General features: G+C 42.3%; 3 protein-coding genes across 6 annotated transcripts in view; 2 read left to right on the top strand and 1 right to left on the bottom strand.

The window, feature by feature from the left end:
* LOC138620760 (Krueppel-like factor 7) overlaps positions 1-5423 on the top strand; it is a 33657-nt gene extending 28234 nt beyond the window's left edge. Inside the window, exon 4 of the mRNA XM_069698234.1 lies at positions 1907-5423. Coding sequence (XP_069554335.1) covers positions 1907-1958 — 52 coding nt within the window. The 3' untranslated portion in view covers positions 1959-5423. The remainder of the gene's footprint in view (positions 1-1906) is intronic.
* Positions 5424-14672: 9249 nt separating this feature from the next.
* Positions 14673-19559, top strand: LOC138620761 (putative methyltransferase DDB_G0268948). Its single transcript, XM_069698235.1, has 6 exons — positions 14673-14796; positions 14965-15125; positions 15792-16005; positions 16340-16443; positions 16537-16674; positions 17266-19559. Exons 1-6 carry the CDS (start codon positions 14689-14691, stop codon positions 17351-17353), a joined length of 813 nt encoding a protein of 270 aa, XP_069554336.1. The 5' UTR covers positions 14673-14688; the 3' UTR covers positions 17354-19559.
* On the bottom strand, positions 18184-23494 carry LOC138620765 (receptor activity-modifying protein 1-like). Of its 4 annotated transcripts, none has more exons than XM_069698244.1 (4): positions 23399-23494; positions 23205-23303; positions 21534-21672; positions 18184-18734 (listed from the first exon to the last, which is right to left on the bottom strand). In XM_069698244.1, the coding sequence occupies exons 2-4, from the start codon at positions 23257-23259 to the stop codon at positions 18479-18481; spliced, it is 450 nt and encodes a 149-aa protein (XP_069554345.1). In that variant the 5' UTR covers positions 23260-23303; positions 23399-23494; the 3' UTR covers positions 18184-18478. The 4 variants fall into 4 exon arrangements, with proteins under 4 accessions (XP_069554345.1, XP_069554346.1, XP_069554347.1 ...); XM_069698245.1 differs by having other exon boundaries at positions 23433-23479; XM_069698246.1 differs by having other exon boundaries at positions 23458-23472.
* Between the last annotated feature and the right edge of the window lie 1008 nt (positions 23495-24502).

Here is a 24502-nt window from a genome sequence, read left to right as displayed (position 1 = left end):
ACTTTGCCTTAACGTCTATAAGAGTGTGTGTGCGTGTGTGTGCGTGAGGGAACAGAGGGGCAGGCAGTGTCAACTTAATCAGGTCTCAGCTGGACAGACTGTAAATACAGTATCCCTCCCCCCCTGATTTCCCACCTCCCCCCACTGCCATACCCCCCTACAGGCACATCCCTAATTCGGGCCCACCTCTGTCATGTGTCACAAGGCGCCCCACAACCCCTCCAGCCCAACACACACACACACACACACACACACACACACACACACACACACACACACACACACACACACACATGCATGCACCCTGCTGAGATGAAGGAAGAGGGGAAACAGGGGAGACAGAGAAGTCGGGGTGGAAGATTGAAGATGGGGGGGAGGAGGAGACAGACCCACGGTGTGCCAGCTGGTGTCGTGCCCCCGAGTCGTGACTCATACTTTACCATCTGTCTCACCGAGTACACACACACACACACACACACACACACACACACACACACACACACACACACACACACACACACACACACACACACACACGTCTCCTGAGCCGTTCATTAATCCCACGTGTTCGTTCGTGTGCACATGCACATGGATGCAACAACAACGACACAGACACGCACACACACACACACACACACACACACACACACACACACACACACACACACACACATATATGCAGGTGTGACAGTAAGACAGATGACCGGTGGCTCCTCACATGTAACTCCCCCTCCAGGCCAAACAATGATTCATCTTGATATCTTCGACAGTTGCCTCTGTCTTAGTGGAAAGAGCCAGTCGGAGGGCGGCGTCAAAAAACGTCAGCAGTTGTAGAAGTGTGAACGAGTATAAAGATGATTTGCAATATTTGATGTTGTAACTTTCAGATTGATTTTATTTTAGGAGTGATTGATAATTATGAGATTTCTGATGTCGGTAAATGTTCAGTTGTAAAATAACCCACACCAGCATTGTGGCTTGGGTGCCTGCATCATATGAAGTCAGATGATAATGAACGTTAGACACTGCTGTGGTTGTTCATCTTGGCGCAGCAAAGTTCTTAAACTACGCCTGTCTTCAGTTCAGACACACTTCCTGAAGAATTTTAGAAAAGTTCCAATTTGGGACTAGTTTTCTACACTTTTGATTCTTTTTTTTTCTGCTAAACATTATTAAATGAAACCTCTTCACTGAACTCACAACAGCACGCAACTTCCAATTATCTAAAAGAAAGCAACACTTCCTTTTGGAAAGCACTTCTCCTGGGAGCGGAGCTGGAGCCTATTAGTTCAGCGAGCATGCAGCAGAAACACTGTTGATCTACTCGTGGTGATGTGAAAGTAAGTCTTATTATGGCTGGATCTGTATGGTAGCATGTACTGGAGTAAACTAATCACCAGCTAAAAGCTTATATTACATGCGAGTTTGTGGCAATCAGGTTAAAATAATCATTTGCAACAAAAAAAATGTTAAAACCCTCACTGCAAAAGATAGGCCGATGTACATCCAAAGCAATTTCATTTTTCACCGTGCAGCTATGCCCCAGTAATTCTTCAAGCCTGATTTCAGATGAGAGCCGTCGATTCATGTAATTTAGCTATCGTTTTACAGCACATGTTTTGCATAGTGCTTTTTTTTTATTATTATTCTTCCTCTGCCTCCATGCTGTTTCAACAGATCCATCTGCGGGCTCTCTAGTTATTCATGGCGCAGCTGAAGTCATTAGGAGTGCTGCTGAAAATGCTGATTATGAATTAGTTACACATATACTAATTGCGTGTGCATTAGTGGCTCAGCACTCACTAGCTAACAGCAACATTTAACACAATCGACAAAACAAACTTCTTCCCCTTGCGTTGGTAACAAGCTAACAAGCTGTTCTCTGTTTCTCTCTCTTTGCTTGCAGGTGTTTCTCACGGTCAGATCACTTGGCGCTACACATGAAGAGGCACATCTGAGGAATTCGTGAGAGGTCAGTGGGAGTGGAAGAGAGAGGAAGGAAGAGGATGCAGACGGAGTGGAAGAAAGAGACGGCGCTTCATCTGCAGAAAAATAACACCGTGGATGTCAGAGAAAGGCAGCGGGATGGCCTGAAAAAAAAACTCCAGAATTGGTCATTTTTGAGGGACCACACGGGGACGCTGACTACAGACAGAAACACAGGCTGACAGACAAACCGAAAGTTGCCGCGTCAATCTGTGCCTGACCGGTTGGTCCATGAGTCCACAGTGAGACGTCGCCACCTCACAAATGTCCCCCTGCGTTGTCGCGTGGACGACACAGACCACCCTTTGTATGCGTCGCAGAGGGGATGTCACATGACGAGCAGTGGACCTCGTGCTTGTAGTTGGCAGCTCTTTGTTTTAGTCATCCTCGCACTCTCTGCGGTGGTCCCTCAGTGAAAATATCAGCCCTGTTCATGCAGCAGCGGTCCGTGTGCCGACCAGTTGTACAGTCGTTTTTGTGTCTTCTTTCATTTGAAGAGTTCATTTTAAACAGCAGCTAAACTAAGCAAGCGAGAAAGCTGGCTTTCAATCCCTCAGACATGCCACAGCCTTTACAGTTCACCAAAGGGTTTATTATCTAATGTATTGGACAAATAATAATTTGATAGTTCTTCATCTGACCTCTGTCACATCTGGCAACTGGATCCATTTATAAATCCTTGTGGTTTGATGGCACTTGTTTGAATGGTGTTAGATTGGATTTCCCGAAGACTTGAAGATGGCAGTGTGTTGCACTGATGTGCCGTGAAGACTGATTGAGGTCATCCAGGGGGCTGGCTTGCTTTATGAACATCATCCATCGAGGGTTACTGCTGGATGAGGCTAACTAATCTACTCTGGGAAAGACTCCTCTAACATCAGCAGTGTCTCGAGAAGATTGCTCCTAAGAGTGTTCTGCCACTCTCAGATCTTAGCTCTTATGAGTTGTCATCAGAAACTCTTTGCAAACTTTTTTGTAAAAAACAAAACGAAAAAAAAAGCTCCATTGTCTTGAACTGGGAGACAATTTGGGACTCACCGAACGCTGGCTTTCTCACGCCGTCGGAGCGTGGACAGCCACATGCACAAGCCGAAGCAGCCAGCTGACTGCGATAGCACACCGAACACAAACAAGATCACTACATATGTAAAGGCTATATTGTTTCTAAGAAAAGATTCTCCTATTTGTTGGGAAAAAAAAAAGACCACTTTGAAGAGCTCACTGGAAATGAATGCAGCCAACAAAAAACAAAAAAAATACACAAGTGTCTACAGTAGATGCCTGAAATGATCTCTTTGGCTTTTGAGAGTGATTGGCACCGAACTAGCCACTGGGTTGAGGAGGGATTTGTCCTGTGCACACCACCCATGCAGAATTCTTCCAGTTTAGCAGCTCTCTGACTTCAGAAACAAAAAAAACGGCATTCAGCAGCTCTTTGAATCTGGCCCTATGCATATCCGAGAACATTCCTGCTGACCAACACGTGTGTCTGGATGCACAGTACTACCCTGTTGGAAGGACGTGCAGGGAGACACATATTCAATCAATTGGGTGGCTCTTCTCTGAGCAAATCAATGTGAATGTATCTGTTGCAAGTCTGAACATGTTGCTGGGCCCGTGAAAGCACCGGGTTGGTGAGATCATACCAGACACCATTATGCTTTCTCTTTTTCACATTACAAATGAATGATTGGACTTGGAGTAACCAGTTGGTCACGCCTGGTAGCTTTTGACATTTTACTGGTCGGACTGGATCGACGGGGGGGTGGGGTTCATGAGTGCAGATTCCCAGTGGGTGGCTGAAATGGGTTTAGATTGAGGACGGATCTGCTCAGTCAGCAATGATAACTGCCCCATCAGCTCATGAAGCTGCAGCGGAGTGGAGCCCACACGCACAAAGAGACACACACATTCACTCCGAGAGAAAGGGAATTAGCGTTCGTCCTGTGCCACCTGACTTTTGACAGAAAGAGCAGAGTTAGATACAAATACATTTTGGATTGGTTGAACTCAAGTGCACACAAATCAAACAGGCAGCTTGGACACAAGTTGATTGTCAAGATAGAGACCAACTTTATTGGGCACAGCTAAGCCAAGGTGTTAATTATTTATTTTACAAGAAGTTGAATGCTTTGAGGCAAAGTGAGACGCACAGCAGTCTGCATTTTGGCAGGGGAGACACAAAAATTGATTTCCCTCTGTGTACCAGAGGCACATTTCAATATCGTGTACGAATGCAGTCCAGCTCAATCATATCTAACGTGATCTGTCTGCGGCTCTGGAAGTAGATGCTCTATCTAGTCCTGCTTCACATAAACGGTAAACTCACTCTTTTTAATGTGAAAGTAAGCCTGACTTCCTTCTGTCGTGAACACATGGGTGATAGGCTACAATACAAACCACCTTATGAGTTTTAACTGCTGGTTTATTTTAGAGGTGACCAAAAATTATCACGAGCCATCCCGGTTTGCAGCGACAACCTGCTTTTTATGTTTACTGGCGTTGATAAAAGTCATCAGAACTGCAAACACTTGGTTCACAGACGATCTAAAAATGTTCAGTTCAGATGGGAATGTCTGGCCGGTGAGCAGGTGCGTGTTTATCCTCCTGCTCAGCCGGACACTCCACGTGGGGGAAGAAATGAAGAATAGCAGTTTAACCCTCGGGTTGAAATTGTATCATCGATGGCAGCTCTACTTGTGTGTTTCAGTGGGACACTCTCCTGTTGAACTGAATTGTTGCGAATGTGTGGGAACGTGAAGCTGGGGAGTGTAGTTGTTTTTTTGTGTTCATGTATCCATACCAATCAAGGACAGCTAACGATTTTGGACTGAAACTCTGAATATGTTTTTTTATGCTTATTTAGACTTTTAGGAGCCAAGACATGGAAATAAGCCCGACTACAGGACCGTTTCAAATTTGCTCTGACTCCTCTTGTATGTTCACCGGTGGTTTGAAAACTGGGATTTCAAATGTGAAAGTGTTTTCTGGAAAGGTTGTTTCATGTTGTCTCTGAGGATGCGGGTCGGTTCTGTGTCATCTTAATGAATGATTGTCAATTCTGCTGTGCCTGTGTGTTCTTTGTCTGTTTGTATTTGCACTCTGAATTTTTGGATAAATCACTTGCATATCTGACGTTTTTCTGTCCGCTTGTACACTACACCTCACACGACAACCCTTGGTGATGAAACACGGATCACAAAGTCTGTATAGTAGCTGTTTTTTAGCACAAAATGTACACACTCACGCATACATACATATATACATACATATATACATACATACATTGCAGACATGCAAATACACCGACACACACTACACGCATGCAAACACAGATTCATACATTCGGGCACATGCACAAAAAAAAGACAAATTCATACACACACATACACAAGCACATCCTTCATCAACACACACACACACACACACACACACACACACACACACACACAAACACTTACTCTCCGTTGTCCTTGTGTGTTTTTCACCGTTTTTCATGCCACTTTGTGAGAGTCTGAGTTTCAGACCGCAGCTCCTGCTCTCAGCAGAGGGGTGGGATGAGGGTGGGGTGGGAGGGGGCTACACACATTACTATGTGTGACACCACCTCTGTTTCCACCAGGTCTGAATTTTAAATGAAACGCACCCCCTTTTTCTACCAGCATTCTCTCATCGCTCCCTCCTCCCGCTCTCTGCTCCCTTCTTCCCTCCCTCCCTCCTCTTCCTTCCATTTTCTCAGATTTGATTCCTTTCAACTCCTCTCCTCAGTCCAGCCCCCACCTACACACACACACACACACACACACACACACACCACCACCTCCACCCGACACCCTGCCACTTCTTCCTCCGCCTTCCCCCCTCACCCTTATCTCCACCTTTTTTTCCTCTGTTGTCTTTCTCCTTTTCTTTCTCTGTACAAAGTGTTTCAAATTTATCATTTGTATATTATGATGTATGGGTACGATAATGTTCTTTATTATGGAAAAATGAGAAAGATTTATTTTTGTTACTGGTTTGTTTCATAATTCCTTTTTTAAATTGGTATTGTAATATCTCTATGCAAGGAACTGTTCGGTGAATCGTTTTTATTTAAGAATGTAATTATGTGTAATAAATGGTAGAAGCAGTTTGGCATGGAGTATTCATGGTTCTTGGCTGGTCTGTTAATGGAAGTTTCATCCAATAACAATGTCCAGCTAATCATCCATCGTCACGTTGAATATTTTGAGATTTCTTATCAAGTTTCTATCACAGAGCCATTCAGTTTGTTAACAATAAGCGCCTGGAGTGCAGCAAATACCCTTTCACTTTTCTTCTCACTGACCGCAGCACTTTTAAAGACCGGCTCATTTAGTTTCGCTGCAGTTTAATGTGCAAACTGACTTGGTAAAAGTGGGCAGGGATATTCAGTTACACCTTATTTCTGCAATTTGCAACAAATCCCCTTTGATTGAATAAAAATGCCTATGATTTATCGTTCGCTCTGATCGAACACAGGAAATGGGCCAGAATACCTTCACTTTGCTTGAGTGCACACTCGTTGTCTCCCTCCAAGGGAGCTACGGCATGTTAATTACATCTGTTACCAACCAAGGTGATGACTTCTCCGCTATTCCTGCCTTTTGACCATGACTAGCTGATAAAAGGGTAATCGAATAACTAATGGCTAATTAGGGAGTAATTACTCCTTGGTAAATGGCCCTATGCAGTGTATTAATTCTCCTTGGGTCTGGCAGTGAGAAACTCCCATAAGGTTTTTTGTTTCATTTAATGCTCCCTAATTGAAATGGGCACCCTCATCAAGAAGCTTACATGTATCTGTCGAACTTAATGTTCTTTTATCTGTAATTACAGACAGACTGCATATTATCTACCTAACTACACCTACTACGTCAATCGCGGCGACATGTTATGAAATTAGAAACCATGGAATCATTTTTCAATAAAGGTCACATGTCCCATGAGCACTTTTCAATCGTCATTTCACTCCATGTGATGGAAATGAGGTTGCATGTGAGTTCACAGCAGAGCTAAATGGTCTTAATGTGTTCCGGCAGCGAAAGGGCCACATTCACATCAGGATGTATTCATAAAGGTTAACACGCACACATTCATGAACACACGCCGTCACTCAGGTGATGCTGTGTATCTGTAGGCAGTGGGCAACCTTTTTTTATTCTTATGTTCAAGTCTGCTGCAGTCTCGGTAAGACCAAGAGCTTATTGCTTTGCAACCCATCAAATACCTGTTGAGGTACTTCACTCCAAACCACACGTGAACCTCACTGTGGTGCTGGAGGAAAAGTATCTACACAGCCAGTAGGTGTTATTCTCTTCTCTGGCATCCTTGAGTGTCAACGTTTATCACAATCATTTCAATAGTTGTTGAGATACAGTATCTCTGTCTGACCAGTCAACAGGATGATCTTAGGATGTAAGGATGTACTTTAGGTCACAGTCTAATGAACCTGATGTAATGCAAACACTCATTTTGGTCAATATCTTCAAACTATGTGGGATCAAACAGTTAAAAATTAAATTAAAACAAGTACACACTCTAAGCATATTCTCCTTTTCTAATAGCACTTGACAGTTGGTGAATTTAACAGAACTAATGCAGACACACTGTGGAGAGAGGTGGATTTGTTATCCATCTAATTACACAAGGCATCCCAAGCAGAATAATCTGAATAATAGAAAAGCTGAATTGATAAACACAGCTGTTGAATGCTTGGTTACAAGTACTCAGTCACCCTGTCCCCTCTGCTGTTTCCTATCATCCGCATCAAATGATAACACCTGTGTAAATCTGGTAGAACAATAGGATTAAATCATCCGATGATCTTATTTTGTTTTGTCATTCTAAACATGCATGTACAGCATTTTAATTTAGACTTTTACTAAAAGACGTTGACATTCATGTGTACGCACCATTTCCTCCATGCTTTATATGCACAAAATGCTCCCAGTTATTGGTATCTCTAGATATCCAGAGTTTAAATTCATTTTGAAGACTTGAACATGAAAAGTTTCCATTTAAAATATTTTTTAAATGGAAATTAAAAAAGCAAAATGTAACATTCATGATGAAAAAAAATTAGGACCGCAGGACAGTTTTTTTCAGTCTTTTCAAGCATACTGTGTCATTGTTCAGTATCCTGCAGGCTTATGTGCTTGCCCTTGAATCGTCTCTGCTCTGCCATTCACCCACAAAACACCTGAGCGCATTTTAGAGACGCCGTCTTTGTTTTATATACAATGATTCAGCCGTAGCTTCTACCATTGAGGGAAGGTATAAATGTTACGAAGCGCTGAAATGAAGCCTCTGTAATGGAAGGAAAACTGATTCTTCAGGCGAATCAGTGATTCACCTAACCAGTAGTACATAAAGCGCTTTCTTCATGTGGTTGTGCAACAGAAGATTTGAGCGAGGGAGCTGCCAAGGCCTGTGGGTGTCTTGTAGGCGTCTGGCAGCCATATAGCGATTCTATTGTCACATCTGGCAATGTGGAGATGCCAGCACACTGGTAAGCAGCTACAAGTACAAGCAATCTCATTCCATGCTCATACCTGCACTCTGTTTCTAACTCGGGTAATAACAAGAACTCCTCACAAAGATTACAAACTACTTAGTAGCTGATCTGCATAGAGTCAAGCTTCGGTCTTCAGCCTCAACATTTTCAGCTGAAATGCCAACACAGATCATCTAAAATCAAAATGAGACTTGTCCTACAAAATGGTTGTGAGCCATGGATTGTTTGATTCAATGCCACGAGCAACCGAATGCAGGTGTGTTTTTCCAATTATCGGGAATATGTCGAAGTGGCCCTCTGTAATTAAAGCCTAATCATGATGGCGGATTCAGAGAAGCATCCTCATCAAGCTTTCATTAGTCTGTCCCCTTGTGATGCCCAGCAACAACCCAACCCCCCTCAGGAATGCTCAGATAGCCTCTTTCTCAAATCAAATTCTATTATGTTGTGTTTTTTATTTTTGATAAAAGTCTATCTCTAGTCTAAACGTGTCTATCTGCACTACAGTATATAACTGCAGCAAAAAAGTGAGAAGAGAAAAAACATCTATTGTTGAGCCTTAAAAGCAATCTTCTAAAACAGTCTTTTGAAAGAAAACAGAATGCTGCATTGGAATCGAGCAAAACTACACTTTATTTGAGAATTATTTTTTTTATTTTTACTCGAAACAAGGTGTGCTCTCAAATCATTTTCACTTGTTTCAAGAAAATAAGGTAGTTAGGACTCAATAATAGACCAAAATGAACACTTAAACTGACTTTTACCATCTATGAAGCTGTTATCTTGCGAAAAAAGAATTCCATATCAGCCCAAAGAATTTTTTTTTAGCTCATTATGGATCCAAACTCGGCACCAAAAACCCCAAAACAAAACAATTATGTGGATTTACCCTACATGTACAAAAGCTGTAATTAAAAAAAACAAAACGCTGTATTCCAGCTGAGGCGATGTATAATGTGTACATTATCCAGCTTCTGAAAGCTCTTACACTTTTGATTCGAATGAAACTACAGGCGAGTTCTTGTGTTTGGAGAGATGCTGAGCAGCTGGATGGACTGATGGTCTTGTGCTCAGAGACAGATCAACCGGAGCACCTTGTGAGAGCACCTGGCACTCCTATGTGCTGCCTGTTTGACAGACAGCACAGACACCTGGAAGCCCAATGAGAGAGCGCAGTGTAAAAGCCACTGCTGCTCTACAGGGCCATGCATTATGCAGGAAGCTCTCTTTCTCTCTCTCTCTCTCTCTCTCTCTCTCTCTCTCTCTCTCTCTCTCTCTCTCTCTCTGCCCCCTGCTCTGCGGTAAAAATAGATCAACAGACCTGAGCATTCAGCTCTTTTTTTTTTTATGCTTCTCACTTTCACTTGGATCTCACCAGGTGCAGCAGCTCTTGGCTCCCTCCTCACATTTCTTTCACCTGAATGTTTGTGTACTCCTGTGTGTGTGTGTGTGTGTGTGTGTGTGTGTGTGTGTGTGTGTGTGTGTGTGTGTGTGTGTGTGTGAGTTTAAACACACATGTTTGCACACATGTTGGACTGTGTGTGTCTGCGTGTGTGCATGTCAACCAGGGTTGTTGTTTTTTTTTTTTTTTTTTATCAGTTTGCCACTGCACTCCGCTTTCAATAGAAGTGGGATATTCGTCTCACAGTTGTGTTTCCAGCTCTTATGGTGGGAAGGATGTGGAGAAGATATTGTTTCCAGCAATAACGACCATGCTTTAAGGTCAAAATTATGTGGACTGTGGAAAAAAAGCAGTGCACCATGCCTTGCAGCACCTCCTAGCATGTGGTGGAGGACCTGCACGTCCATGACCATTTTTTTGGGTATATTCTCCTGATATTTTACCAGTAAGTGGTTAAGAGTGTGTAACCAGAATAAATTAATCTGGGATCTTAATTATTATGTTTTGGAACTATGTTACTGTCCCCTGTCCTAAGGCGCGTTTTGTAAGAATGATGATATTCACCACTGTAGCTTTTTGCATGAAGTGGCAGCTGACAACTACTTTTAACAAAATATCCACAGGAGTGTAAGCCAAACTGCTGCTAGAATGAGAAGACCAACATTAAAGTGGTAGATTTCTAGTGGATAATTGCATTCATCTGTAAGTATGCATCAGCATACAGCATGCATGCACACAGTAAGCGTAAAGGTCTCCTGTTGCAGAGTGCAAAGGCTCCCTGAAGACCATTGATCCGTGTCGATGACCACAGAGGTCTCCAACTCCTCCCCGATTGCCATTCTGCTGCTAATTAAACAGTCCTGCTTAACGAGTTCACGTTGATAACAAGGTTGGAGGGAAAGGTCACCCCATCACGCTCGCTTCAACTGGACACCGTCAATAACAACCCTGCCTGAGAGGACAGGTGCACACACACACACACACACACACACACACACACACACACACACACACACACACACACACACACACACACAGGAGTAATCATCTAGAAGTTAGAAGAAAGAAGCAAAGCATTTTCTTTTCTAATGAGAAATACAGATGAATGAGAATATGCTGGTGCAGAATTGACTTCTTTTGTGCTCGCTTGTCTTATATAAGCAGAATTTGATTTCTTTGAGCAACAGCACACTCTTCAATGACGACATGTTTTATCTGTTTTTTCCATTCTGATAGAAGTTTTGTGTCCCCTCTCTTACAGGTTTTTTTAATTTTTTTTATTTTTTTGGGGGGTGGGGGGGGGGGGGGGTCTTTAACTGCTCATCCTTTGAAAAAGCACTCAGACCATCCTGGGAAACTAAACTTCACCAGTGAAGCTCAGACTAATGAAATTCATTTTTTGCATTACTAGCACTTCATGGTACTGGAGATTATGCATGTTTCCGTGCCCGTTATTTATAAATTTGCATTACTCATAAAACATTTTCCTAAGAATACATTAGCTTAAACAAATAGTTAAATCTTGAAAGCCAACTTGAAAAGAGTTAAGGCTTGACTGAAATGGACAATCAATCAGTGTGGATGTTTCCTCAGCTTTACTGTTTAGTCAGAAGTTACATCTTACAGTAGCTCACAGGGATTGTGTGGAAATCTATTTTTTTTTATTGAGGCTTATGCAGGGAATATTTGAAAGGTAGTCTGCCTGTTAAAAAGCAATGACATGCTATGTTTTGGGGGTGAAATCTGACTGGGGAGAAGATTAAGAAAATATGAACATAGAGGAGAAATGTTGCAGTTTCTATCACCTGTTTTTAGTTGCCCAGAAGGATAAACAAAACTTAGATATTGGAATCAACCAGAGTTGCAGGAGGATATTTTAATATCTGCGGCAATACTTGTCAAAAAAAAAGTAATTTTATCTTTGAGGAAATTAATTACGATAATTCAGCAATAAATAGAAGAGACACAGATGTGAATAGAATTGTACACATTTTGTTTGAATGTCTCCCAAACTAGACTTTCTTCAACACAGGACCTGGTTCAATCACAAGAAAGTGCTATTTCTGTATTTTTCCAGCGAGTCTGTAAATGTCCAGAGAAAGCCAGCGCCAGACACACAAACCCACGACCTATATATACTATCTGGCCCTCTCATCGTTTATCTTACCGCGGCAGAATCAGGATAGATCGGTTCAATTAGACTGGCCTTTAATGTAATCTGTTTAATCCATTTCTATCATCAAAGCCAATACCTACCTCTCTCCTCAGAGAGTGGGATTAGCCCTCCGAGTGCATCTGCGAGCGAGCGTCTCGGCTATAAAAACGCAGCCTCAGAGTCAATCAGATCGCCTCGATACTTGCGATATTTGTTCTTTTACAACTGGCTGTGAAGAAAACAGAGTGTCTCCAGTGAAGTTTTAATGGAGGAAGATTTAAGATGTTCATATCCGACCAGAGATTGCAAACACTGTTTGGCACAATGCCCAGTGCCACAGTAAAAAGACACCGGGAAGACTTGGCTTCCTTTTTTTTTATTCTCTTAAAAGAACTGGGAATGAGTGCATTTCATATCTTTAACGGAAAAACACAGCGTCCAGTTGCACCAAGGATATAGAGTTGCCATGACATTATTTCATTGATGTATATAAATGGGAAAATGTGTGTTTCACATGATTAGAAAAAAACAGTAAAGTTAACCTGACCAATTTGGGAACATCTGCAGTTTAACTAGGCATCTAAAGTTTAATCAAGCTGCAGTTTTGGTGTCTATCCCGACTTCGATTTGAAGGTTTTCATGCCACTTTTATTTAAAAGCCTGTGTTTAAGGACTCAGGGGTCTGTGAAACCTATTCAAAAGCCATGACAAAAAAAATATCTCCCCCACCAAAAAAAAAATTGCATGGCTTTCAATGCGGCAACAAGACTGTTTTCTAAAATTCATGGATTTCATCCAACAGCTGCAATCTGCTTCTACCTGCTGAGATTTCCGCAGGGAAGTGGGATTTTATACTCAATCCCCGTCTATCCACCCCCCCTCCCCTGCATGTATTCGCACTGTCAGGAGAAAGAAAAAAAAAATCAGTGTGCAGGTATTTACAACTGCACAGACACACACACACACACACACACACACACACACACACACACACACACACACACACATATTCTTTTGGGCTGAAATTTTTAAGACGTATACTTTGCATACATTGCAATTCCTGACTTGTTACTTACAAATTTGAAAACCCCATAAATGGGTAACATCAGTATTTTTTCCCCCCCCCAGCACCTGCCTTCATGAAAAAGCCCATTTTAAATACCGTTTTTTGTAATAATGTATCCTCCTAGCGTGGATTACCTGTGTGATTGCTTTCCAGGAGAATTCCCCACACAGCATTAGCAACACTGCTCGTCACAGTCGATGGAAGCGCTCCCAGAGCTCTTTTTCACTGTCGGGAAGGCGTGCAGATATTAAAGCAACACATGTGGCGGCTCGTCTGAGTCCATTGACTTTGTGTTTTTAATGGCCCCTGTGTGTGTTTGCGCGGAAATGTGCGCGGACACTGTAATAAGTGTAAAGACTTGGTGATGAATTGGTCATGTCTGGGTGCGCGCATGACAACGGTGTCCTCCAAAGCACGGTTCAGACACACAGCTGCAGCAGCGGACACTGGTTTGACTTGAGTGCAGCTGACAGGTTTGATCAGATCTGATTGATTGGACGACACGAAGGCAGGGCTCTACATAGCAACATGGTGGGGTTAAGGGTTTGGGGGGCTCCTGTGGTGTGTGTGAGGAAACCCTATGCCCTCCTACCCCCCTCCCCTCCCCTCTCTTTGTTAACACGAGTCCCGTTGCAAACCATATCTGACAATGGATATTGATCAGGCGAACGGGAAGGATCAATGCTTGTTGATTGGGCAGAAAACACAAGACCGTGCGCCTACAGGTTCAGGAGTGTTTAAAGGGCTTCCATCTTAAATCGTTGGATTGGAGTTTAACAGATTTTGTTACTTTATCCAAGTCAAACTGCTACGAGAACAGATTCAATGTTTCCGGTTGTATTTTTGATCAGACTTTTTAGCCATGCATTTGTTGTCTCCGAACACTCTTTTGACTCTGGCTCATACATCAATATGCCATGCTATGTGAGATTAAATAAGGGGATCAACTGCAAATATTAAATGATACTTCATTTCCGTCATCCCAACTATCAGCTCTCCATTTTTGCACCCGGCGTCATAACTGTCTGTGCACTTACTGCCATCTGCTGGTTTTTACATGTAAGTGCACGCACGTGAACCCACACCAGCAATCCATGTATAGATGAAACATACGAGTCTAACCAAAAGCTGCAGCATACATGTGCTATATTTGAATAGAGGCAGACAAAAACCCTGGAAGCTGCCTGACTGCAAATTAATTTTTGTATTGTGCATTTAGTATGTTAAGGTGTTTTATGTCTTTTTTTTTTTTTTTTAGTCAGCAGTTGCTTCTGATCTCCAGCTGCGATTATGTTAGGCATAACCTAAAGACCTGTGGTCTGAGTAATACGTGTGACGTCATGTGTGTATGCATGTGACACGTTTAAACGACTCAAAAAAGTATGACGGAACCGTTCATTTTAGGAGAGAGCATGTACAAACATAATAGTAAACTGCATATGACTGAAGGAACCAAGTTAATGTGTAACTCGATGGTTAAATAAGGGCAAGTTCACAGTGCAGAGTCATAGCAGTCAGTCAGATTGAAGCTTTGGTGCAGAAGCATGGCTGTACGGCTCTTTGAGGGTAAAGATCACGCAGCTGCTTACCTGCAGTTCAGAGTGGCACCCCGTGAATTGATCAGCGTGATTGTGAGCTACATGGGGAAAAGGGTAAGAGTTTGTGTTTAATTTTAATTTCGCAGGCTGCAACATGCTTATACTGCATGTGCTTCTGTGCCAGCGCTGTAGGCCACGTAGTACAGTAAATACGTCCAATCTGTCTTGCATTATCTGTTTTAATATTTTGTGGTGAAACTCCCCCCCCCCCCCCCCTTTCAGACACCAAAACAGTTCAACCTCGCAGTAGATGTGGGGTGCGGCTCGGGACAAGGGACGATCCTTTTGGCTCCGTACTTCCCAAAGGTGGTTGGAACAGATATCAGCTCTGCCCAGTTGGAGATGGCGCCAATCAATAGCAGCGCCCCAAATGTTTCATACAGGTGAGAGCAGAGGGGGGATGTACACAAATGAATTCAGTAAATGCAGGGTTGTAATTCAACCCTATCAAAGGGACTCTAAAATTAAAAGGTGGTGAATAAAACTCTCAGCTGTAACAGATTGCTTGTCTTAATAAAGTCATTTCTTTTAAAGTGTAAAATATCCTTTTGAAACTGAGTATGAATTGTTCACTTTGAACTGTGTAATGGCATTATTAATCACTTCCTGAGTGTAGACCTGAGGAGGAAGTTAGAATCCTTCTGGTTAAAAGTCATGTTACAACTTCACTGCAGCAACCTAGGTTGAAACCCAGTAAACAAAAAATACCCCAAAACAACCACATCCTTGCTACATGTTTCTAGTGTCCTTGTAGAATTGAAAAGTAAATGTAATTACCAGTATTGGGATAATATTCTTTCATAAAAGGAGCCGAATCCAAATTCCAAATTGTTAATTTTCAAAACAGCAAATTAAACTCATTCTTTTTTTTCCTAAGCTTTTGTCCACATCAGTCCCAATTGTTGCAGTTTTGCTCAGTGAAATAACATGAACATTTTGAATCATTACCATATGGTTCAGTCATTTTTGATTGTGTGCTTCACTGTCCTCAGTATATCTGTATTTCTCCCTTTTTCTCACCTCCTACATCGGTCCAACCTCAACTACAGACAGTGTCCGGCAGAGGAACTACCTTTCGCATCTGGGGAGGTGGACCTTGTGACGGCTATGACGGCGGCCCACTGGTTCGACCGCCAGCGGTTCCTCCAGGAGGCTGACAGGGTGCTGAGACCCGGAGGCTGCCTGGCCCTCCTGAGCTACACCATGGACATGGAACTGGAGTATGGGGACGTCTCCAACACTCTCAATGACATCTGTAAAGAGGTCCATCCCAAAGCTAAAAACTTGATCTGTAAATATGTTAGCAAACAGACTTTTGAGAAGTAGGACAATCAAATTCGAGGGGCAATCCAAAGGTCCAGGAGAAGGATAGAGTTTGAAATATGGAGAGTTGACCAGGAAGGGATACAAATGTACAGGTTGTACATGTAAATGTTGCATTATGGGGGATGTAGGATTGGATCCAGCATTTTTGAAGCAATATCTGATATCTGTGTTTAGACATTGTTATACCTACACAAAAACTACATGATAAACCAAACCAGTTAGTTTGCACAGTTCGTTTGTTCTGAAAATCTTTTCTCTGTCTTTTCCGTAGTTTTACACTGCCCTGCTTCCCTTCAGAAATCCCTACATAGGATCAAGCTCTCACAAGATCTACTTAGACATGTTTGACTCCTGCTCTTATCCGGACAAAGAGTGGTGAGTGTTTGTTGTCGTCCACTTCGAAGAAGTCAGCTTTGATGTCTTTAAACCACAATCACTTATAAGTTTACATCCCGCATGTGTTTCCAGGAATGAGTGTCTGCACGTTAAATGGACTTTGCCCCTGAGTGGATATATTGGCATGGTGGAGACCTTCTCCAGCTACCAAAAACTGAAAGTAAAAGACCCTGCTGAGGCTGAACGTCTCTCAGAGGACATCAGGAGCAAGTGAGATATTAATCTCCCAACTCATCCACAACTCTAATCATTAACTTCTGGCCCTGAGCTCTCACCTCCATTCGCCTGGCGCTCAACGTTGATCTCCTAATCTCCCCCTAAAATTAATTTATCACTATCAAAAACTGCTGAAATTTGTCTTTGAATACTGTCACAGTCTCAGGCATTAATCAGAAAAGCCAAACATTGCTTGACTAAGCTTAACTGTTGAAGGCTTTTACGGAGATAATATTGCCACCATTAATTCCCCTGCCAGTGACAGGGCAGAACAGCCCAGCAAGCACAATATATGGAGCAGAAGTGCTGAGCCATAACTTCTACATGGATGAAAAAAAGTACGACATTGTATTTAATTACTATCACGGTTTAGGAAGATTTACACGCAGTTCTGCGCTGTCTCTTCAAAAAGAGTTTGACCTGTGTTTCCATGGAGGATGGAGACTCAGTGGAGGTTTTAGTTCATTTTCTTCTTCTTATTTGTTTGGTTAGATAATCCAGTTAGTTAGAATTTAGAAATCATTACATCCAATAGTTAATTTCAGATCCCATTAAAACATTCTGTGTCTTCGTCTTCCCTCCCAGGTTGCTGTCTGCCATGAAGGCGTCGTCTCCTGACCAAGAAGTTACGATGGTCGTGAAGTATTTCTACTGGCTGGCGTGCAAACCTTGATCCGACTGACTTGCTGAATCCTGTTCGGAGTGTCTCAATACTGGCCCTTTTTTTTGTAATTGTATGCTTACTGGTTGTGATCAGCTCACCCAAAAAGCTCGAATAATTATTTGTAAATCAGTAATAGTAAGTAAGTCATAGAAATAGAAATAGAAATTTCGATTTATGTTAACATGAAACAATCATTGAGCCGCTGTTAAATGAACTCTAGGCCTATGAAAATTGACCTGTGTGAATGCGGAGCCTCCCATATTGACCACTAGATGGAGCCCTGTCATAATGAGAGTCCAACTGAAATCCACTTAAAACCTTATGTGCAGTCTCAAATTAAGTGAACGTACATTTTTCTGACATTGAGCTTTTTTCAAAGCGCCCATATCTTAAAGGTAACTGTGCTGTAAGCAAGACAGTTGTCTCTAACAACTGTTGTCCTTTTAATCAGGGCGATTTGGTGCACATGAACATAATTCATCTGCTTATTTTCTGCTAATGACATCTAAAGCTTTAATACCCTCTTTAAAACTAAAAACTGGAAAACACTGACATGAATACATGTACATACATTACATATCAACTAATCATCACAATGTCCAGGCACAGTTTTGTGATAGAATATCCCACAATCTTTGTTTAAAACTTCTTTTGTCTCCCTCTTCCTCTCCATTTCCTGCTCGCCTCACCTTTCTTCACCTCTCCTCCACACTTACAAGACTCATTCACCCAAGTCCACCGTGTCTCCCCAGGCGTCCTCCTCTCCACTGTTATTTATATGTTCGCAGATTGTTTAGGGCCATGAGAACAGATGGTAATTAACATGCACATCCTCCAAATCCCCTGAATCTCAAAGAACTTTATTACTCTGACACTCTCATATCGATGATGTTATCCACTAAAATGACTGTGCAGACAAATTCAATTTTTATACCAAATGATGCATTTGTTTTACATTATAGTTCACTGCACCATCCATACAGTCATACTCATATTAATATGGGAATAATGTAGTTTCAAGGCGGTGAGTACAAGAGCATATAGCTTGTCACACTATGTAAAAAAAACAACAACTGTGGGGTCTCCGCTTGTTATGAGTCCATGTGTATCTCCAAGCCATGAGCCCAAACAGCACTATAGAACCCCCTCTGTGCGTTTACTCCTCCACACCACCAGGGCGGTCATGAGCAGGGTGACCAGCACCGGCACTGCGATGAAGGGTGCGAGGATGCTGACCGGCGGGTCGTGGAGGAGGCGGCCAGTGAGAGCGCAGTCGTGGAAGTAGATCCAGTGAATCTGCATAAAGAAGTGGTCGACGACCTGATTGGGCCAAAAGCAGTCCATCCTCAGGGCCACCTGGTAGGTGCAGTTTGTGAGTCCCTCATAGATCCTGCAGAGGGGTGGGCAAAGCAGTGAATCGAATTACCAGTTGGCTTAACGCGGCTAAATATAACCACTAGGAGGTTGGAGGGCAGGAGAAATGGAGATGCATACCAACAGGGTAGCGCCCTCAGCACAGCATTGCACCATGCCACCACAGACTCCGTTTTGGATGGCCACTGGGCTTAACTACATTGCTGGAAGCCAAGTAGGCAAGTCACCAGAAAGTTCAGTCCCTTAAAGTAAAAGTCTGAAAACTTTAAAGTTGTTTGTTAACTTGTTTAAGCAACATGAGGCTACTTTCAGAATATTTCCACTGCTACTCTCTGACAGTTGCTGCAAACATCCAGAATGGGTTGCTGCAACAAGACATGCTGTATTTTTTGTGAAGGACACAACTCAGTTTTTCCATGGCCTAGTACAATCATTTATAATATTTTCCAGTGAGTTATGGGACCCTATTTAGATACGTGTGTCTCCTAACATTGTTTGCTTTTGAGTCAAACACATGTGTTTTTAAGACTATGCACCATTTAAGGATGATTTATATATATTGATATATATAAAACTAGATTTGGACCCATAAAGAAATGCTGACATCAATGATTTAATATAGCTGCCACAGAGTGAACCTGAGGTGTTTGGTGTCCACTGTGCATTGTTAATAATCCAGCCTAGAATGTAATAAATGGATGAAATGAATAAAATGATGATGTAGTTCAGAATAACACAAATAGCTGCTTTAAAAATAACAAAACAATTATTCTAACTGTTGCTATTACAAGGATCTCGGGTGCAAGTCACTTTGGATAAAAGCCTGAATTCCTGCACTTGGTATGTAGTGGTGTTATGTGTCTGTGTTTGTGCGTGAGTGTTTCCCCCTCCACTTTTAAGAACCAGCTATCATCACCAAAAGCTCTCCCTGCTGTATGACGCAGGATTAGGATTAAGTTGAGAGGAAGGGGTTAAAATGAGTGATACTTTAAGACTTGTGCTTGTTGTCCCGATTAAGATCTGAACTCACTTGTGTGGACGAGGACTTGGGCTCATATATAGATAACTGTGACTCAACTGCTGTGTCGTCAACTGCAATACAATTATAAATAATTATATTTTCGACAGAACTATCAAAATGAACCATACGGGGTTTAAATCAGGTTCCAAATGTACAGTACAGTTGAACATTTTACAGATTTCTCAGAAGTATCACTTTCTGGTGTTTCTCAAAGGATTGCGACATAAGGGGGATATTTTCATCTCGCTCCAGACATTTCTGTCCGTTATACATGGCTGTGAAGAATTGAAATGGATATATTTGGTGGATATGAGCCAGATCATGTAAAAACCAAGTGGATCTACAGTTCTTTAAATTCATGCCTATAGGAGCCTTCATTTGAGCTTGATAGATAATTAGACCTTCTACCTTGCAAACGATGTGATGATGACAATTTGGCTGTCGGTACGCGCCGTATGATGTGATGAATAGTGGACGAATTATGAGCATTTATAAAAGCCAAATACTCCATGGTTGTAAACACCAATCCCCTTTGGATTAGAGGGTTTTTACATTTTAAAAAGTGTCATTAGCATGTGCAAGCGTATGCAACAATTTATTACAAAAAACAAGGTTTAAGACTTGTGAAAAAGCTGTTAACAGTGGCCACAACTAGTAATTACAGGACAATGATCCATTTGGTTTAGTAAGTTTCTGGTCCCAGGAAGGCTGTATAAAAAAAAACTCAGACTTTTATTTTTAATATCTCTAAATTGGCCTGCACCAACAAACAAGCCTCATTTGTGTCGTTCTGATGTTCCCTTCTGCAGGGTTATTTTATCTGTTGCACAAGCAGCTTCTCCTGTTGCGTCAAATGTACCTGCAAACCCACAAAGCGCCTGGACGAATGTTTTATGGTGGGTTGCAACTGCACGCACGCACGCACACACACACACACACACACACACACACACACACACACACACACACACACACACACACACACACACACACACACACACACACACACACACACACACACACACACACACACACACACAAGGAGCACCACCACCAATTATGTGCTGAACCGAGAGGACACTGAGCCAGCAGGGAAATCACACAGTTTTGACAGTGGCTTCTTCCTGTGGGCCTCCCAGCTCCTCTCATCCTCCTGTCTGACTCATCCCCTGACTGCCAGTGTTTGGAAAAGAAGCCACTATGCACCGAGACACAATATGATGTCCGCCAGATGCAGCGCAAGGCCGTGACCAAGTGATGAGGTGAGCGAAAACAGAGGCAGAGTCGGCGAACAGCTTCGAAGCCTGGGGGAACATGTCGTATAAGAGTTTAACTTAACTCTGTGTCTTTTCTCACGACCACTCTGCTGTTGCACTACTGACGACCGTGCTTAATCCCTTCTCAACCTTAAATTCACCTTTATCCCACTTCAGAACGAGGATTTGTGATGACGAATCAAAATTTGCATAAGCCCCATGGGCAGCTCCAGATTCTCAACCCTCTTGTTTTTTTTGTTTTCATCACAACTAAAAATGCAACTGTTGCCGGTAAGTCACTATTACTGTCCTCATTAATGCTTTAAGATGTTAAAAATTTTGCCTAGTTCCTAAAAATCTTGAAAAGCGGGCAGTTACTATGGAGATGAGATGTTACACACTGTCTCAGCTAGTTGCTTTGGTGTTGTAAGTTTCAAATCTTCTTGTTGCAAATTTTGTGTTTATTTTTTTATTTTTTGTGCAAACTTGTATAAATGGTAAATTGCTGAACTTGTAAGGAAAATATGGAAGTACTCACTCCATTGTGTCGGGCCAGTTGCACCACTGGCCGCGGTCCAGTCCTGCCATGTCGAATTTGAACTTCGCTAAGCAGAGGTCGCTGATCATCGTCTCATAGAAACCTCTGTTGCAGCCAGACACTGAAGGAAAGACTTGAGCTGCAGAGTAATAGAAATTTAAAAAAAAAATGAAGCTCTATTGCGGTGGACGATAAGTCGTAAAACTTGTCTCACTGGAAAGATACAAAAAGATTTTACAAAGCACTACAGTGGTTATCTGCTCTGTTTATTTCCTTCATAATTAGGAATATGTTTGTGCAACAAACAAGGTCATGTCCTGGCAGTGGTTATTCCTCCTGGACCTTTTCTTCCCTATTAGGCTGTTACTTTCACCAAGAAAAGATTTTAATTTGCAGTCAGAGTCCCAATCCCATTTGTTTACTTTGGAGATGTGTGTAAACAGCCTCTTAACGTGGAGGCAGACCGCAGCCGTCCCGCAGGACTCCAAGTGAATGTAACACCACCAAGCGGTGCAGAAGGAGAGGGAGTCTTAAGCTGGCGGAAAAGGCCCGCGTGGAAATGAACAGGTTGTTGTTCCGATCGAGAAACATGGTGGATCTCGGTCTGCGCTGGCCTGATAAGGGCCCACTGTGTGCCCATTATGTTTGCTCTGTCTCAGCTGGGTCCCTCACGGCTCGGCAACACTCAAAGGATGACTGAATGTGTTGACACGGGGGGGTTTGAAAAAGAGGCAGCAGAAAGAAGAGGCGAGACCCCGACGAAATGCAGTAAAAACTAAACATATGCATAATCATTTTGCAAAAACGAAGTTCCTGCTGGCTTGTTTATGACACACTGAGTCAGAGAGATGTCATGTTTCACCTGTCTATCTGTTGGCAACTGCTGCAGAGAAAATCTGACATTGAAAGTTGCCTTCCCACTTGGCTGTTCACCAGTGTTGCATTCCATCTTCCAGGAAAACCAAGGCAAACCATGACAGATGGCCACAGCTCTCCTAACTGAACGTTTTGGCTCTTTTGACCCACTGTCTTCAAGTCTGGTAATGTTTTGTGGAAAGGAAACAGCCAGCAGCCAGTCTAGCACTCAATATTTATGGGTTTTTAAAGCTGATACCTCTGTATGTGAGATGACAGCGAATAGAAAGTGTTAAAATGTAGACGTGGTGAAATGTAGATTTTTAAATGGAGAAAATTACGAGTTTAGAAGCTCTGTGTACTGAATGGTATTTGCATAGTTGGAACTTTGTAGTATCTGAATAAACGACTGATGCAGCAGAGGCTGACTTTTTGTCTGCAACAATACTCCATTATGACCATTATGGCATCATCAGGGTAAAATCTTGCTATAAGGACTTTAATGTGTTAAGTGCCATGAAATAACCTATGTTGTGATTTAGCACTATATAAATAAAGTTGAATTGAATTGAATTGAATCAGGGGTATTTTTCAGATTTTAGAAAGCTTCCTCCGGACCAACGGTTGTGCAGCTATTTTCATAGTGCATCTTAATGAATGGCCCGAAAGACTAAACCAAGTCAACAAAGTCCCAACTCAACATCTCTCTGCTTTATAATATGCAAATCATCTTTACACAGCTTTAAAATATCCAGAAACAAGATTTTAAGATTAAACCACAGAGAAGAACGTCGTAGCTCTCTACCAAACACTCACCTGTCATTAGCAGCACAAGCCCTGCTTTCAGAAGCGAGGCGCTCTCCACAGCCATGCCGAATACCAACTCCAAGACGTCTCACGAACTCCGCTCACTCCCTGGAGATCAACAGCACATACCTCATTCTTACTCGCAGTATTCCAGCCAAAGCCACAGATTTAAGAACAACACGTTAGAAACAAATTAACCGCACTTCACAGCTGTGCGGTCAACAAGAAGGCGCCAACCGATTGTGCGCGAAAGCTCCTTGACCTTTCACAGTAGGAGCCTCCTTCCCCTCGCTGCAGCCCTAATCATAGAAGCACTAGTTGTCATCTGAGCCTCTTGTCCTTCTGCTTCCAGCATGGAGCTGCTCACAGAGGGGGACAAAACAAAGTCAGAGTCCAAAATTAGTGACAGCCGTTCCCAATGAAGCCAGAGAATCATTACGAGAAGAGGAGGCCACACAACGCAGCCCTATTTCACTGTAATGGTACACACATATAAAAGCATATGGGAGCAGGACGCTATATGAGATCAAATAAACATGAAATAGTGTGAGTTGTGAAGTCTTCATTGTAAGTTCACTCCCCAGGGGGAATGTTGTAGGGATATTACAGCCCAGAGAAAACAGCCAAGGCATTTAAGGTCTGCAACAAACTGATAAGATCACTCTAGATTCAAACGCACAGTCACAGTCACAGTAATGCGTTTTATTTTTGATGTCATTTTTCACTGAATTAATGCCTCTGCAGAAGGTGCACGGATATCCACACACTCCTTTTTTTTTCTACAGAATAGTCCTTTAAATACACAATTATCACAATTTATAATCTATGATTTGAATAATCTATTTCTGTAATTATCAGTGCAAAGGCTCACTGTGAGAAGGCATGTTTGACTCATTGTGAGTTTTTAATTAAATGCCTCTGAGTCACATTTTTCCCATTACTTATTTATTATTTTTAATAGATTACTTGAAATACCCTCCTCCCTGTGAGCCATTGTTCTGTAACCCTCCAATCAAACCTGACAGCTGACTCGCACAGGGACCAATTTCACAGCACAAAGACACAACTCCCATTTTCATGTCACCCTTGTATCACTGCAAATCTCATGCAGCTGGGTAATATCTGTAATTGAATGTTTTATGTGCAGATTTTTGTGCAGGAACAGAGTGATGTTCATTAGTATTCTGAGTGCTGCTCTGTATTGTGCTGCCACCCAGTGTAGCTGTCTGTGTGAGGGAGAGTAATCCCATAGCTCAAATAAGTGTTTTCATGTATCTCCCTTTATAGAGTGCAGACTGACAGACAGG

The sequence above is a fragment of the Brachyistius frenatus genome, unplaced genomic scaffold, assembly GCF_029030835.1.
Source record: "Brachyistius frenatus isolate BFR_SWC_R1_liver_20210118 unplaced genomic scaffold, ASM2903083v1 Contig_26, whole genome shotgun sequence".
NCBI lineage: Eukaryota > Metazoa > Chordata > Actinopteri > Embiotocidae > Brachyistius > Brachyistius frenatus.
This window is presented reverse-complemented; position numbering and strand designations above follow the sequence as displayed.

What these genes read in the sequence shown, in the direction of transcription:
- LOC138620761 (XM_069698235.1), top strand. Translation starts at nt 14,689, where the DNA reads ATGGCTGTACGGCTCTTTGAGGGTAAAGATCACGCAGCTGCTTACCTG. An exon ending in TCTTATCCGGACAAAGAGTG is followed by an intron (nt 16,444 to 16,536) that starts GTGAGTGTTTGT and finishes ATGTGTTTCCAG; the next exon opens with GAATGAGTGTCTGCACGTTA. An exon ending in TCAGAGGACATCAGGAGCAA is followed by an intron (nt 16,675 to 17,265) that starts GTGAGATATTAA and finishes CTTCCCTCCCAG; the next exon opens with GTTGCTGTCTGCCATGAAGG.
- LOC138620765 (XM_069698244.1), bottom strand. Translation starts at nt 23,259, where the DNA reads ATGGCTGTGGAGAGCGCCTCGCTTCTGAAAGCAGGGCTTGTGCTGCTA. An exon ending in GCTTGTGCTGCTAATGACAG is followed by an intron (nt 21,673 to 23,204) that starts GTGAGTGTTTGG and finishes ATTACTCTGCAG; the next exon opens with CTCAAGTCTTTCCTTCAGTG. An exon ending in AACTGGCCCGACACAATGGA is followed by an intron (nt 18,735 to 21,533) that starts GTGAGTACTTCC and finishes ACCCCTCTGCAG; the next exon opens with GATCTATGAGGGACTCACAA.